The sequence below is a fragment of the Chamaea fasciata genome, unplaced genomic scaffold, assembly GCF_029207755.1.
Source record: "Chamaea fasciata isolate MVZ Bird 193981 ecotype frontalis unplaced genomic scaffold, bChaFas1.0.hap1 SCAF_7, whole genome shotgun sequence".
Taxonomy (NCBI): domain Eukaryota; kingdom Metazoa; phylum Chordata; class Aves; order Passeriformes; family Sylviidae; genus Chamaea; species Chamaea fasciata.
In genome coordinates, this window is record NW_027094092.1 from 4,233,535 (window position 1) to 4,250,796 (window position 17,262).

General features: G+C 42.9%; 2 protein-coding genes across 3 annotated transcripts in view; one reads left to right on the top strand and one right to left on the bottom strand.

The window, feature by feature from the left end:
- ELP4 (elongator acetyltransferase complex subunit 4) overlaps positions 1-5,022 on the bottom strand; it is a 134,800-nt gene extending 129,778 nt beyond the window's left edge. Inside the window, exon 1 of the mRNA XM_066186768.1 lies at positions 4,488-5,022. Within this exon, the coding sequence (XP_066042865.1) occupies positions 4,488-5,022 (535 nt within the window). The remainder of the gene's footprint in view (positions 1-4,487) is intronic.
- Positions 4,729-17,262, top strand: part of IMMP1L (inner mitochondrial membrane peptidase subunit 1) — a 29,853-nt gene continuing 17,319 nt past the window's right edge. The window contains exon 1 of one of the 2 annotated variants that reach the window (XM_066187264.1): positions 4,729-4,792. The gene's annotated coding sequence lies outside the window, so the exon portion shown is untranslated. Of the gene's footprint in view, positions 4,793-15,995; positions 16,125-17,262 lie in introns of those variants that run through there. The other variant, XM_066187265.1, reaches the window with a different exon arrangement.

The following is a 17,262-nucleotide window of genomic DNA, read 5'->3' on the forward strand; positions in this document are numbered from 1 at the left end:
AGAACTCATTTTATTTTAGGGAAAGAGTACACTGATGTATAATCTGATTCCCAGGAATTACAATCGTGGAATAACTTGAAATCAGACTATTTTTTTTTTAAACAACTATATAAGACTGTGACAGGAAAGCTAAAAATCCCTGGAAGTGTTCAGATGGCCATATGTAACCAGCCTAGTGAAGTGTTTCGCATGGAAACTGCAGGATGTTGTCTGCAATTTTGTACTGATTTAAAAGCAAGTCAGGAGCTAACTAATTGATGAATCCCATCAGCACAGCATGCAAAGTTCCAGAAGTCAATTCTGGACTGCACAGATGGACTCCAGTGAACAGGATCTTTCATTTTATACATTTGTAAGTGCTCAATAAACTCCACTAGAAATTGATTCCAATATGAGTTGGATCAACTTCTTAATCTTCAGCTCTGCTAGTGGGAGTACAAATGCCTGCAGTATCTGTAATCCTGCCACACACCCAGAAGGAAGAGAAAAAGCAAATTGCTCTCCCATAGGCCAAAAGGGGCCAGTATTGTTGCATAACAGCACCTGAACTGAAACCAGAACAGGATCACTTTGCCATCAGGCCATGATGCACCACAATTCGGGCAGTACTTGGCAGTCAAAGTGTTAAGCCAGGTACTAATTTCACAGTTACAGAGAAGCAGATGTTTCAAGCTAAACTCCTGAGTCAAGATGTACAAATGCCTCAATATCTACAGCAAGCTGATCAGGTAATCAAGCATTTTCTAGATATTAAAAAACCAAAAAACCCCACTCCAATTTTAACTGCTGTTTATCAGAAAGTTAGAATCACTCGTGAAATCCCCATGTTCTAAGCCTATGATTTTTGTTCCATTTATTCATTCAGGAGATAAATGCAAATGAACCCAAAAGATGTAGCAAAGGGGAAAGCATAAGAAAAAAAGAGACCAAAATCTGAAATCATACTGATGTTTGATACGAAGTATGCTTCCAATTTTCACTGCATTTAACTGTTCAGGGAGACAGAACACATGGGTTACTAACAGTTGTTGTTAGTAACATATGCTCTATACAGCCCACAGCAAAGAAAAGCTTCAAATGTTGAGATTTTGGAAATCCAAATCCTAGGCTGACATAGAAATTATGATTAAAGCATCCATAAGTAATGTATAACCTCATGGCAGTAAGGACTGCAAAACCTTGGTTAGAAAAAAGTTCACTTGTAGCCACGACAGGAGTAGTGTCTCTTCTGCTTTTACAGTGAGTTTGTTTGTCAAACAGTGCAGCCAAAACTCTCTCAAGCTGTATTTTCAGATCATCAGTGGGACTGCTCCTACATGCCAGAGCTGCAACATATGTGCACATACTCTGCTTGCTAAAGGCAAACTCAGGTCAGAGCATTGTCTTGACGTTATCAGATGTAGCGAGGGGTTTGAACAAGTGTCTTCTATTAGAGGGAATGCAAAACTATTGCAGTTACCATGGTTACATCTTCATATTACAACAAGCAACAATGCTAGTAAATGAAACAAAAGACAGACAACAGGAAAAAAAAGCAGGAGTGCTGATGGAATCAAAAGGAAGAGGCAAAATCTTTAAGTTTACCAAGAAAGCTGCTGTGAACTTATTACTCTTCCTAATTTCACTGTTTTCATTTTTCTTTGCCAGTATCTAAGGCAGCAGCATCTATAAACATCTAAGCAAGACTTGTAACTTTCCACATTGCTGCTTACAGCAGAGAGATTTAAGATCTTATGGAGAGAAGCACAACAAACTTTGCAAGCTGAGAAGTGTGCTGAGTGTTTCCAAAGCATATCCCTGACCTTTTTTTCTGAGCAGCCTGAAACAAAACATTCAATACCCGGCATGGGATGGTATTATTACACAGTAGTTGCAGCTCATTGCAGAGAATTGCTCTGGCACACATCAGCCATACATGGCCCATAAACCTTGAAAGTAAACTTGAATATAAAGTCTGGAAGTGCAGAGTGCCCTGATGGTAACACAGCGTCTGGAATCCAGCATTTATCTACCACTTCTCTTCCAAAGGAAATCCACTCCTTTAGTGTCCCACAACAATGCAACAATCAGCCAGCAGCTGTAGGGTGAAAGAAACTCCTCCTCGGATTCTTTGCCTTTTCCTCTCTTCAGAAGCTCCTCGTTAGAGCTGTGTGTGGTGGCAACACCATGCTTTCCCTCACAAGCTGCACCTTCATGTCTGGCAAATAATTCTGTATCTGAATTACAGATTATAAACGGAGTAGACTTAAATTCAGGCCCAAGCCAGAGATCCACAAGACTGCCTAGTGACTGTTACAAACTATGTCTATGAAAATACCAGATTAAAAGAGTTCCTAATAGCTTCCATTGGGAATTTATACAAAAAAAAAAAAAAGAAAAAAAGGATCGTCCTCACTCCCCCGCGACAATAAAAATTAAACATTTTTACAGGCAATCATTTAACTGCTAATGGGCAAGACAAAAGAAGAGAAGCACCAACATTCTTTCAGAAACACATAAACAGCATTCTGCAAGACAGAATTTCCACACCCAGGAAGGGGACATGAGGCATGACAAGTCAACCCTGGTAGAGTCGCCAGCACAGTGGGCTGCACCAGATGCTCAAAGGATGTTCCCCTTCACTCAGATCACACCTGGAACACGAGGCCCAGATGACTCGAAGCCCCTCTGTTCAAGAAGGAATGAAGATAAACTCAAGTGGCGCCAGGGAGGGGAATGAAAATGGGGCAACTGATTGCAGAGAAGCGGCTGAAGGAGGTGGGCTTGCTCAGCCTGGAGAAGAGAGGAAAACCTGAAGGCCCTGGGGTGGCACCCAAGAGAAGCACTGACACACAGCTGAGCTCCTGAGGTGCAGTGGCAACAAATGGGAGCTTCCCAGTGGATATAAGGAAAGAGAAAATTCCCTACAGAAATTAGACTGGGTTATCCTAAGGCGCTGCAAAATCTCTGCCATTGCACATTTTCAAGACGCCACTGGACAAAGCCCTGAGCAACCAGCTCCGAATTCAGAGCTGACCCTGCCTTAAGGCTGCAGAGGGCAAATTCCTGAGGTCCTTCCTTCAGTCTCCAGAATCAGTGAATCCCAATTCTGTACAGGTTCACCCAGCTGGAGGTCTGTCCCAACAATGCCTGGCATCAGTGGAAACTTTATTGTAAGTCAGCATGCTTAGCATGAGTCTTTCCTGGCCTACGCACTCAGCCTCCAAAAATCAGGGATTTAAGGGCTATTTAACATAGGAACGTAGAGTCCGGGTTTTCAGAGATGCCACAACCCCCCAAAAAACCCCATCTAAAAATATTTTCCAAAGTTGCTGTTCCTAAAGGCAAGGAATTCCCTTGATGTTCAAGGACAAATATTAGAAAGCTCGGGAAATCATGAAATGTTTAAAAGACGAGGAAATTGTAGAAGGGATCCTGGGTTTAATGGAAGTGTCCTCAGTTTCCACAACAAACACTAACTGTGTTAGCAGGTGCCTAGAATTTTAGGAGACTGCCACCACAGGAGCTGTCTGCAACTTCTGAGCCATGCTGTGCAAAATCCACTGCTTCCGAAAGGGAATATGAACTAGAATACTCAACGCAAACCTGCTCTTCGTGCAATTAAAAGGCTTCACAAATTACACTCGCTTAACGAAACACTTCTCTCTCAAGCAGGAAGAGCTTCCTCCACAACGATCCTAATCCCTGATGAGAGTGCAGACACACACACAAAATTATATACAGGCTGCAAAAAGCCCTTTACACAACGGATACAACTTTTACATTATCATTAATCATATAAAGCATCCGGAGAAAGAAAAGTGGCATAATCTGTGTGCTCCAAAGATGAAGGAACGAAGCTAAAATCAGGCCGTTCTCACCTAGAAGTCCCGCGTACGTACATTAGGACGCAACTGCGTGAAGGGTTAGAGGACCACAGAGCACACAGACAGACCACGCTGTTTATACCAGCAAATGAAATCGCTCCCAGCCCAAGGGAAAGTGCCGGTTCACGGCACGGATGACACAGCAACAGCCACGACAGACGAGTCCGCGGGACCTCTCACACCCTGACAGCGACAGCGGGCAAAGACGGATCCACAGACAGCGCAACCACGCCGGGGCAACTTATCTACGCGGGGCGCTTTAACCATGCAGCTGTGGCGAGCAAGGCAGAAAAGACACACCGAGGATGCCACGAACCCGAGCAGCCCCGAGGCGCCGGCAGCGCACACAGGGCTGTCCGAGGGGAGAGCCCTCAGCCGCCGTGTGACAGCGCCAGACGCTGCTCAGCCCATTCACTGCTCGGAGCGGTGCCGGCGCACGGCGAGCCGCTCCCCCGCACGCTCAGGGTGGCGAACACGTCCCGCCGGGCCCCGTCCTCCGCCCGCCGAGCCCCGGCGCTGTGGGGAGGGAGGAGAAGCCCGCGGGAGCGGCCGCGGCGTGAGGGGAGGCCGAAGGCGGGCAGGGCCCGGCGAAGGGGAGGTCCCAGTCCCGCTCCCACCAACCTAGCACACAGTCCAGGGAGGGCAGCCCGCTGGAGAGCAGCAGCTGCCCGTGGCGCACGGCGGGCCGGGTGCCCGGCAGGGCGGGCGGCCGGGGCCCGGCCCTGCGCTGGAAGCTGCTGCTGCTGCTGCTGCTGCAACCCCGCGCCCCTCCGGCCGCCGCCATCTCGGGGCCGGGCGCGCCGGGCCCGCGCTCCGCCAATGAGAGAGCGGTTGGCCGAGCCGCCGCCCAATGGGAGCCCGCGTTGTTGGCACGTGCGGCGGCAGGGGGCGGGGCGGGGCCGAGGGGCCCGGCGGCGAGCGGGGAGGTGAGAGCGGGGTCGCGGCACCGGGGCTGCTCGGGGACTGCTCGGGGACTGCTCGGGGACTGCTCGGGGACCGCCGGGACTGCTCGGGGACTGCCGGGGCCGCTCGGGGGCTGCCGGGGCCGGCAGCGGGCACGGGCCGGCGTGGGGAGGTGCGGGGAGTGCGGTACGGGTGCGGCCGAGGTGTCTGTAGGGCCGGGCGTGCAGCGGGACGGGCTGGCCCGGCGCGGCATTAGCCCCTCCGAGAAGAGCCTGGGAGGGAAAAGGACTTGTAAAAACGTCTCTGAGTAACTGCGTGTAACATAACATGTTCGGGGTCCCTGCTTGTTTGTACATAGCCACGGACCCTGGAGCAGGCGTCTGGTTTAATGCCTTAACTCGGCAGCAAGATCTTGCGTCAGCGTGATGACCCTGGGCCGAGACGCGTGGTAGAAAAAAATGAAAGACATTAAAATGCTTTGACAAATCCTAGTATGTTTGCTTTGTCGGTCAACGCTTTATGTTCTGGTCCTCTGAAGGCGAGGGAAGCCCTTGTCTGTATGTAGACCAGCCACTGTCACAAGTGTTTCTATATTTGTTTTTCATCTGATGGTAATTCAGGTGCATCCGAAGCTGCTTGAAGACACTTGTACGCAGCAGAATATAAAAAGGAAGCTTTAACACTATCATCTCTCACTCTTTAATTCCAATGAATAACGTTTGCTGTTGCTCTAAGCCAAATTTTTGAACACCTGTGGTTCTTGAGTCTCTTTTTAATTGAGTGGGAAAAAAAATCCCCATGTTAAATGTGAACAGCATGAAAGAGCAACAATACGTGGGCAGTTCTTGAACCTCAGAGTTTCTTGTATTCAGTTCAAACTTAGGAGCATGAAACTTGAGGATGATGGGGAAATGATGTTCTTTTTTGCTGCTGGCCAGGCATCCTCACAAGCTAAGCAATGGACAGTTCAAGATCTTGTATCAGGAGTATCAAGAGCGTAGTCTTAATGTTTTGTATTTTCTGCCGAACCGTGTAACGCTAAATAATACTTAAGTACAGATTATTGTTTAGTGAAAGTTACAAGTATCTGTCTCTAGAGAGGAGAAAATCAAAGGAGATTGGAAAGCATGGCAAGGAGTAAATGTAGCTGTTCAATTTCACTTCTGTAATATGTGACCAATGAGGTGTGAATACCTGGAATGCGAAAGGCCAACAGAATAAAGACCCAAAGCACAATTCACAATTCTTTTGAAGGTTTTGGGCACCTGTTTCTGTCCGTGGGATCCTGTGGTGTAGACTCTGTCTAACTGAAGAGGAGGCTGAAAAGCAGAGAGAGTTCTCTACTGTTAAAACACGTCAGTGACTCTGCCATTTCTTACTGTGCTGTCACCCTGGAGCCCAAACCCCTGAATATCTGTTGGAGCACTCTGTTACAGAAGCTCAGTGGTGAGCTTTGCCTGTCAGAAAGAGAATCAGGTGATAAACTGCATGGACTCAGCCCCTGGGATGGTTTTTTCCCATTCCAGTTCTTCCCATTCCGTTCTTTTCTTCATTAACACAAAGTATTTCTTTGCTTTATTTTGTTTCTTTAAATTAAAATACACTATTACAGGTTGTCTTAACTTCACAGGATAGGAGTAAATATACATCTAGGGCTGAGCCCTCTCTTCTGTTCTTTCATTTCTCATTACTACTTGCCTATCACATAAGGGTTTTTTTAATACTTTTTTAACCTCATTTTCCTACAGGACAATTAAAATTAGAGGCTAAATAATTATTTCTCCTATTTTTTTTTTCCTTCTCTTTCCTATTGGGAGCCCACATAATGAAAGGATTTTGCAAATGGGAATGCTTGTGGCATGCTCCTACGAGTTTGAGCGTTTCTTGGATAAGCTGCACACGGACTGGAAATCTCAGTGGCTCAGGAGCTGATCCAGTGGCTCAGGATTGCAGAGGAGGAAGTCTCAGTCCCTTCTCCTCTTCGTAGTTATTTCAGAATTCCGTGGGTTTTTACATGAAGTGATGTTTTTGTTATAATTTTTTTTCTTTTGTAGGCGTCCTTCCAAATATTAGAGAGATGGTGCCTTGCTTTGTAACTTAAAGTAGGAGAGACTGTTTCAAATGTAACAAACATCATGGGGAAGTAGATACAACTTTTTCAGCAGCAGAACTGAACTTTTAAGACCTGGCAGTAGTTCTGTTTGTGATGTTATCATTTTTCCCCAGTCACACTTGAAGCAGCTGGATGCAGTTAAAGTCCTACTGATTTAGAAATAAGCTGTTTTTCAGATTTTAACATTTTATTACAATAAAGCTTTCCAAGTGTGTACGTGCTTATGAAAATGCTGCTTACAACACCTGACTTCACCTGTATTTCTGACAGATTTCAGAGAAGGAACTAATTTAATGGAAGTTTAATTTCATCTCTGCTTTTAGTTAATTATTTTTAAGTCAGTGATGCTTCATTTTCAGGAGTAACAAGAGTTTTTCTCACTCTTTTTGGATGATACTGAAGGTTTGCTTTGATATTCACGTGTCCAGTTGTGAAAAGGTGAATTTTCAGTCGTTGTAGAAGATCCCACCAGGATCTGCTCTCCGGCAGAAAGCAAGACCACAGGAACTGTAATTATAGACATTACCTTAACCCTCAAATGCACATTATGAGGTGGATAAGTCCTACCATTCCTGCTCTAGGGGTGGAATGGAAATGCGGAGAAACTAAGGAACATGGAAATGATTTCCAGTGCTCAGGAAGTGTCTTAGGAAGTTATTTCTTGCCAGCAGTGGACAGTGGTCATACTCAGCTCGTTGGAGAATGGAGAGGTTTAAACATTTTTGTGTGTGTCGGGATGTCTTAAACTGTAGGATAATCAACTTTCCTTCCTTGCAGCTCACATGTTGTCACGTGGACCTGGTCAAACGGGGATGTCAATTTTAGCTGCAAAATCCTGCCTGTGCTGTGGAGAAATCGAGCTCTCTGCTCTCCTCTTCTTGCAAACTTGCTGGTCCAATTCAGCTACTCGTCTGTGCAAAATGTAGATTCTAAGATGGGTTAAGAGGATTTGGGGTGAAAATTACCTAAGGGGGAAAAAAAAAATGAAAAATGGAGGGAATAGAGTGGTGAGCGCGTGTCCGGCCGGGCGGTTCTCAGCGATATCTTCCTGTTGGATTTACGTGCGGGATAGAGAAGCAGAAAACCACATCCTAGCGGCAGTTTTAATTCATAATCTTATTAGCGTTTGCTGTTGCATCGCCAAGCCGCCTGGCTGCTGAGCTGTGGAATGTGCCGGTGTTAGACAGCGCTGATTAAAATTTTCTGGTGGCCAAAGGAGATTAGCCAGCGAGTCACCTGACCGGGCTGGGTGTGCCGTGGGGCCGCTCCCGCTGCGAGCCGAAACAAGGTAGTTTGCTTTGGAGATGTTCTTAAGTAGCGAACAGCATGGGCCCCTGGATTACGGCTGCAAAGAAGATGGCTTCATTTTCCTGATCTTTGAACTGGCTAGGATGGGAGAGGTTTGAAAGTGCAGGATCTTCAGGCCGTCAGCCAGCAGCTGGAAAGGATGTTTAATCCTGGAAGCTCTGACGCCAAAAGCTTCAAAACTGCTTATCCAGTCGGTCTGTGGCAAACGAAAGAATTGGTTGGAGTGTTTAGGACTTGCCAGTTGTATATTGTCTAAAACATGATATGATCTTATTCAGAAAGCCTCTGGACGTTACCTAAATTCATCCTTGTGGCTGTCCTGAGCAGCAGGGAAAAAAATTTTAAATTTCTGTCAAATTTAAAGCGCCCTTTTGAAATAGAAGTAAATTATGAGTTCAAGTAGTATGTGCTGAAGACAAGAAATTGTTTTAAAGGTTACTTTATGTTTCTGTAATTTCAGAACTGTACAGTATAATATTACTGAAAGCTTCAGAACAATAATCTCGAAAATGAATTGTGAGTTTAATTTAGTGCCTTAATAAGCATCGCGCAGATTAGTGCTGTATTTAATGGAGATTATTTTCTTTGCATTTCTCATACTTCCTGGTGAGACCCACAAACGTGGAACCTCAGCTTTCCAGTGTGCTGGCCAATGATGTTTTCTGCTTATTGTCTCCCGTAGGTGTTCCAGACAGGAATGGTAGCTTGACTTTTCAGCTGCCACCAACTTTCACAGCACTCTGGCCATCCGCAGAGTGCAGCATGAACCAGGGTGTGCTGCAGTAAATAATTCTGTAGAGGTGTGTAACTTTTCCCTGGGCTGAACACAGAGCCTTGCTTGCTCTTCAAAAACTGTGCCTAGAAGGGTGAAGTAATTAGGTAACTGAGGGCCAGATGAAGAAAATAGTCATTTTGGCCTTTAAGTAGTCAGAAAGTAAAATTTCGATTTTTCAGTGTGAGTGATGAAGTTGGATAAAAGACAAGCAAGCAGCCTAGAAAAAACTCTTTGTAAAGCCAGATTCACAACTGGCTACTTAGGGAAACTTAAATTGTTTCGAATTTGGAATAACATTTTGGTGAAAAAAACCCATCAGGAAGCACTGAATATCTGGCGCTTTTTTGTATCTGGGCTGTATTTTAGCAAACCATCATTATTCTTTTCATCAGTAGATTCAGCTTCTTCCATCTCCTCCAGTAAGAACCTGCCAATTCCATGCCAGAAGTGCTGTATTTATATCATTTATATAATGTGGAAATCCCATTTCAGGAGCATGTATCTGGGAGCAGGCTGCCATTCCACCCCCCCTCCCTAGGTACTGAATTGCATTTTGTGTGAGATAACATAGGTAAGAGGAATAAAAATGAATTAACATTTAAAACTGTAGATCCTGAAACAGATTGAGGGTAACCAAAATGATACCAAGGTCCTAGAAATAACAGTCCTGTAACTGGTTACTGCAGAATAACTCAGTGTTGCAAATGGGACACAGCTGAGGTGGTGGGTGCTGCTGGAAATGTGGGCTTCACTGATTGTTTCCAAGTCCTGTCTTGGTTTTGCACGGCAAGAAGCGATGTGTGTTATTTCATTGCAGTGAGGGGGTAATTCAACTGAAGTTTTAGCCCTAAGGTTTATTAGAATACGCGTGTTCCTTCAGTAGCCACGTTTTCAATGTTTCTGTGATTTACAGCTGTGACTGTGTCCCTAGCAGGGGAAGAAAGCTAATGGAGCTTTTTTCTTTTTACACCCATCTCCCGTATTTCTGAGAAAACTGTTGCACATTCTTGGAGCCTCGTGCTTCCACCTCTTTCTTGATTGTGCTTTCCACGAAGTGCGAAGCGCTGTTTGATCTTGATGTTCTCATGCCATTGCCAAGCCACGGTGATTTTTTAATACAATTTTTACCATGCCTGGCACAAAGGAACTGAAATGCACAAACGTTTAGTTGTAGGAAGGTCATCAATGTTCTTAGCACACACAGAATATCTGTGAAAGGAGCCGTGTGACCAGTCGCTGGTTTTCCTTTTAGAAAAGCAATGTGTTACGGAAGAAAGGGCAAGCCACGTTCTGGACTTTTGGAACAAACCAGATGAGCAAATTTAGGTGAAATAAAATCTGATCGCGTATTAAAAACCTAAATAGTTTTTAAGAAGGCAATTCAGGGAGACATAATAGCAGTGAAGTTATACAGTGATTGTTTCTGTGCTGCTTTTCTGTTTTACAAGTACCCGAGTCCTCCTTTGAAACCGCTGTTCGGGGTGGGTGTCTGTGGTAGAAGGAGCCATCCAGGCCCTGCCTGGGGCTGTGTTTGGTGTGAGTGAGAGTGCAGTTTGTGGGGCTGCAACCTGCTCATGTCTTGCAGGTGCTCTGCACCTCAGCTTAGAATCGTTTGCTAAATTGGAGAAAGGCAACCTCTACTTATTTGATTCACTAAGTAGTCGGTTTTCGCATTTCTTATTGTGTCAGCTGTATCTTTTACTTAAAACCATCAAATTAAATAATAGCTTGTGCTGCCTTTCTGTTTTAGTTCATGCATTTAAAACCTGGAAGTCAGATAAAAAAGATAGTTTCAGAATGAATTCAGTATATTATTTATGAGTGGAGCAACACATTAGCATGGAGTTCACAATAGATCATATCGCTTTTATTCCATCTTACAAGCTTAGCAGCACAAACAGAATAATCAACATATTATTTGGCTGTCATCTGCTGAACAGAAACCAGAGATCACAAGGAGGTTTTCCCTAGCTGCAGTGATGGCCTTTTTGTTCCAAGCCCCCATCTGGGAGGGCCATGGTGTGTTATCATATGGAACGCGGGGTTTGCTGTAATCTGCTTAGCTGCACTGCAGTTTGAATCTTTATTCCATGTTTGTGTAATTTATAATTTTAATGAGACCATGGCTCTTGTGGGCTTTGAAATATATTAAAAGCTCTTTTGTGCATATGCTTTTGTTCTTGCTTAATAGGCTCAGTGTATTTAAAACTGATGAATTTTTATTCATGGATTTGGATGTCTGGGGATTAACTTAGACTGAATATCATTGCACTCATCTATTGATGTTTGGAACTTTTTTATGCTTGTATCTCTAAGTGGAGAAGACCTTACAGAACTTGTGTTTTGCACGTAAAACAGCTCAGAAATAACTAATAAAATTTTATTGAGCAGTGAGAAAAAAATACTGATTACAGTTTATTTTTACTGCATAAACTCTCATGAAGTACCATTTTGCTCTGAAAAAAGTCCATGAATCCATGTGCATGTGTGTATTTAGAACTTTGTAACTAAAAAGCAGTTTGGGAAAGCAGTCAACATTTTTGCAGAATAATAGCAGTGATAAGCACTTGATCTGCATTTTTCTTTTATTCAGGTAACTTGAAAATGTAAATACGGAGCCCTCCCTTGTCTGACTGTGTTGCCTCTCTCCTGGTTTTTAACACATTTTTAAATGCAGAGTGTGCATCAGCTATTTCATTAGAAGATGATGCTCAAAACTGGGGACTACTGATAAACATACAGAAGGATTCTTCACTGCTGTTTTCTGACAGTGCTAAAACGGGTCTTGTTTTTTTGCTTTTCTATTTTTCAGATGTTTAATGGTTTGTAGTTTAATTGTCTGTCAGGTTTGATTTGCTGTTTGTTTAAAGATTTGATACTTTGTGACTTCTGTGTTCCTAAACTCTCTGGAGCACTCTTCAATGAAGGCATTCTCTCTGAGACCAACATTGGTGATAAGTATTTTTGCTAAATAGTCTTGCTGCTGGTGTACTGAAATGTGGAGGGGTTGTTTGATGTGGAGGGAGTTTGGGCGTTTTGTTCGTGTTTTTTGTTTGTGGTGTTTTCGTTGGGTTTGCTGGTTTTTACCAGCAAACCGTCCTCTCTGTAATGACAAAATATTTTAAGTGAACAGTCTTTTTAGTTCTCATGGCATAAGGGAGTTATTTACCCCTCTTCTATTCACTGCTTTGAGCAGCACTTCCAAAATCATGTTTCCACAAGATGTGTCAGCTGGGAAGTGCAGGGGACACGTGAGCCATGGGCAGCTTCACATTCTGTAGGGTTGTAGATTTTTAGTGCCTAAGGTGAAAATTAGGATTGTAACTCTTTGTCTTACTAAACTGAAATGAATTTTCCATGTTTATGTGTCTGGGTCTCAAGAAAGTGAACGTAGTGAAATTTGAGATAAACACATGTGGTTATTTGACCATTGTGACGTGGGCACAGCCCATTTTTCTCACTTACAAGCAGAGGTGACTGTGGTGTCTGCCAGACCTTTGGTGTTTGTCCTGACGTTGACCTTGTTGCAGAATACTGTAAAGTGAATATTTTGGCATCCCTCAGAGGCTCAGGCTTGCCATGTATGACCATGCCTTTGCTCAGCAAAGAGGAGTGTATGGAGCTGCAGAGGAGGAGAGGCTTTGGAATGCACCTGGCCATTAAAACAGCGTTTTATTCGGCATTGTGCAAGTGTTAGGAGCCGCTTCCCAAAGGTAAATAGAACCAGTGAGAACCACCTGAAATCCCTGTCGAAAAATTGCTCATTCTTGTCGGTTGTCTCTGGTTATTTAACACCAGCGAATTGTGTTATGTGCCTTCTGTTTACAGGATTAAACTCCTTGTCAGCTTGAGATCAGGAGCTGAAGGAGCTCTCGTTGGAGACAAACTGGCAGCGCCTGGTAGAGATAATGTGTAAAAAAGTTCTCTCTTCCACAGCATCACCGAGCTTGCTCACATTTCCCAGACCAAGACCAGGGCTTCTTCCAGCCTAAAGCAACAGCTGGAAATAAAAAGCAATTCTGTCTGATCCCCAGCACAGAGGGACCTTTTGAAAATTGTTCTTTGCTGTAGATGCTCGGAATCCTCAGACTGTAATTAGAATATTTAATGCGTTTTGTATATTGTGTATCTAATACGGGAAGCATCCAAATCAACAAGGTATACACCCTTCGCTCTTCTAGCACATGTAGCATCAATTCCATGCAGAAGTTTTAAAATAATAGTTTAATATAAATAGCAGCTCAAACATAAATATTTGAGTGGCCTAGTCAGTGTGCAGTTTTTTCTTTGGTTTGGGTTATTGGATTTTTTTTTTTTTTTATAGCAATCTCAGAGTAATTCTGTGGGAAAGAGATGGTGCAGGTTATGTGTAGAGAAAGGTGTCTGGTTAGAAGTGGAGAATGTTAGGAGAAGAGTTTCTGTTATAGAAGGAAAAACTGATCATCTCTCACTATATATTCAATGAAATTCCAGGACTGGGAAACATGAAATAAAGCAATTGTGATTGGAAATTTTTTATGAAAGTGAAAAATCTATTTAGTGCCAAGTCCAGTGATTTGTTTAGTCACGCTTTCAGTGCCTGCAACTTTGATTTTCCTGTATTTAAAAATTCAGCACCATATTTTAAATTGTCTTACACAATGCCGTTGTTTTTCTGGAAATGATAAATCAGCTCATTGATTTTCTAATTTTATTATGTACAGAGCTAATTGTAATCCAGGATTACAGCAAACAAGATGTTAATTTCTAGACAACGTATGCACATTTCCCTCAGAGTGTGAGTGTTACAGAAGCGAAGAGTACAAAGAGAATACCATTTGTGCTATCCTCACAGGAGCTGTCAATAAAAGATGTAATAGGGGATTTAGGAATCTGGAAATGGCCAACTAATTTATGTGAATCTATTTTATTTCAGCTAGAAAGCCCAAGCTCTGTTTCGTCTGCACTGCATATTGCAGAGCACAGGCTGGCTATAGAAAACCAGGCGGCTGCATATGGATAGTCCCTTGATATCATTCACTTGCTGTGTAATCTTATTATGCAAAGTTCTAATCTTCACCTAGAATGAATGCCTCTGGGTCAGAATATAGTCATATCAGGGTTTTTGAGGTCATGTTTTGTGATCCTTAGCTTATTCTTCTAAGTAGAGCTGGGATTTAAAGAGTATTCCCCAGACACTGGCAGAGATAGACGGCAAAACCTGCCGCCTTTTTGGAAGACAAGACCAACATGAGGTCCCTGGTAGGATTAAACTTGATTTGTAGCTGTAGGATTTTTTAACAGATGTATTATTGGACAGGGAATAGGGGGCCACCAGCACAGCGAAATTGGATCACAATTGGCATTCTCAGGGAGTCCGCTGGCTGCTAAAACAGCAGCTGCATGTGGATTTGACTTCTTTCAGGTGAAGCGACTTCCAGTCATTTGGAAAGGATGGGATGAAAAGGAACCTTGGTGATAATTTTGATGTCTGCAAGATTTAGTACCAATGTAATGGGATTATCGGTAACACCTTCACTGCAGAAAAAGCCACCTGGCGCTATAACTGGCAGCAACTGAGAACTAATCCTTTCCCATCTCTTGGATGTCATTCAGGAGGCTCGCAGCGATTCCTACCCTGCTAGCTGTGATTAATTTTATAAACAAACAAACAAAAAACCCAGTGATGAAAGCATGGGCTGTGGAAGGAAAAGGGAACAGAAGAGAATAGCAATTACATTTTGCATTTTATTTGCTCTGGGGGATAAACTATACGGTTGTGGTAAAATAACCAAATTGTGTTCTCTGTGATAAATATGGATGTGTGGCCTTTTTTAACCAATGTCGATTTCAGCATAAATCTTTCAGCTACCTGCTGTATCATAGTAGGTAGTACCTGGAAGTAATTACAACAAGTTTAAGGCCATTAGTTCTGCAATAAGGATGTTTATACTACAGAGCCATTAAGTTTTCAAGGGGCCTGTGACTTAAATAATTTGTTTTATTGTGCCTAATGGTCTTATGTTCGATCTGGTGGAGTTCCCCGCTGATGGTACTTTGTATTAAAATTGTGTGATGTGGAAAACCGTTCAGCTGTTTACTTTCTTATGATCGACAATATGACATTGTTTCAAAAACGTACTGATACGAAGTCCTCAGCGGAAACAATTATATTTTAATGATGCTCAAGTTAATTATTTCTGTGTGGTTTTTTTTTTAAATAAACTAGTTTGTTCTGGTGGGTTTTTTACTGGACTTGCTCTTGCTACAGCCACTTATTAACCAGAAGCTGTTCTTCAAACTACATGGAAACTTAGAATTGTAGTTATTTGGAATGAATATTAGATGTCTAAAGATGAACTTTAACATTTAAAACACCCTCCCATCCTCAGGAGGTACCTTGCCAGGGTCAGACTGTACAATCCAGGTATATATATATGCCTTCATCGGAAATTGACTTTCTTGGGTAGTAGTCAAAAGTTTTATATAAAGCTGGGAAATTTTTGATCGTTATCAGAAAATCTGATAAGCTCGAGCACTTGAAAAAAATCCTTTGTACTATATTTATAAATGGGGGTTGGTGAAATCCATGTCTCAGGAGTTAAGAATTTCTTTTAAGAGAACTGGGAACAAAATTTGAAAGCTCTTCACTCATGTTCTGTCCTTGTGGTTAGTTTTTTTACCACGGCAGTTCTAGCAGCAGGCAGAGCTCACTCTGAGCCCTGGATCTCCCTGAATAGCTCCCAAATCTATTCGCAGGCTTCACAGGGAAACATGTGTCCAGGGCGACTGTCCCTGGGCTTGTGTCATCCAAAATCCAAAAGGAAATCGCTTGCAATCACTTTGAAACGTATTTCCTGAGATGTATAGCAGTTGTTTAGAGTTTCATAATAAAAATATTTTAGTTAGAGCCTGGCAGCTGTTGCCATGGGAGGTCTGCACGTTCTCTTAATGTTGTTTCTGTTTATTTGTCCCAATTTGATCTGCGTCCTCCGGGCATTGTAATGCATTGTTTGTAAATGCTTTTTTCTCTGCAATACCCACAGGTGCCTAAATTCTCTACTGTTTTAGTATGTTAATATAAGCTTTCTGAATGATACGGAGAAAAAACAGAGGATGCTTGTGCAATATTTTTCTTCCCCCTGAACAGAGAAGCAATGTGAGGCTGCCTTTCTAGCAGGTGCTGTTAAGATGTATTAATGATGGACTTCTCTCAAAACATAGTTGTTGTCATGCATTCACAGTAGTTCTGCAACTCTAATTCATCTGCTGTGCCTCCACCTTCCTTTTATCACCTGTCCTACATTTCTGGGCTCTCAGTGTGTCTGGCCCTAAGATCAAGGCATTGGTTGGTGCTTTTCATGGTGCTCTGAACTGAGAAGAGCCAGCCACTTCTCTGCCTCACCAGAATGAATTCTGCTGAAAGCGCATTCCCCTTCCAGGGGAGCTGTGTCAGTTCCTGCAGTGTGTCCTGCAGTGTGCTGGGTGCTGTGGCTGCCAACGACACAATTCAAGACTTTTCTATTCCATTGTATTTCGTTTTCCATTGTATTTCAGGTCATTACTGTGAAACTGCTCAGATAATCTTACAAATGATGAATCACAGCTTGGTCTAAGCTGCACTAGTCCAGAGAAGTGTATGTAGATAAAAAAGTACGTCTTTTTTTGGAACCAGGAAATGAACTTGGTAGAGAATATTTGCTGCCAATAATGGTTGGCTTTTGAATGTATTCAGGCAAAATTCCCGTTAAATTCTAGTGAGGGTTGTGAAAATAAAGCTGTAACTTTTAAATTCCTGTCTTTAATTAGTGAAATGCAATGAAACGTAGAAGAAGATGTCTTTGTTTCATTTTGAAGTGGGCTTATTTTACACAGCTTTTTTCTTTTTTTCTTTTCAACATCATATATTTGCTTAGCAAACTATATTGATCTTAGTAAAAGAGGAAAATCTTGCAGGAGTTTAAGGCAACACTGAGTTTAAGGGGAACAGGTTTCTTGCAGAATGTAGAACTTGCTTCAATTACTTCAGTATGTGTTTTCCACTTCCTTAGGTGTAACCATCAAATTGTGCTAAGGAAACATTTTATTTAGATTAGCATTGCAGGAATTGGATCTCCTAATCAGAGCTGGACTTGAATATTTGGCGAAGGGGGTCAGAAAATGTTTACAGGCTGATGTGCTGCAGCTGAGAACAGAAAGACCTGATGCCTTATTTCTGTATCCACCTCTTCAGGTCTGTCTGATTGTTTGTTGGTTGCATTACACTGTTGGGATTTTTTAATCTTGTCCATCTGTTACGCACAAAAGATGGGTTTGTA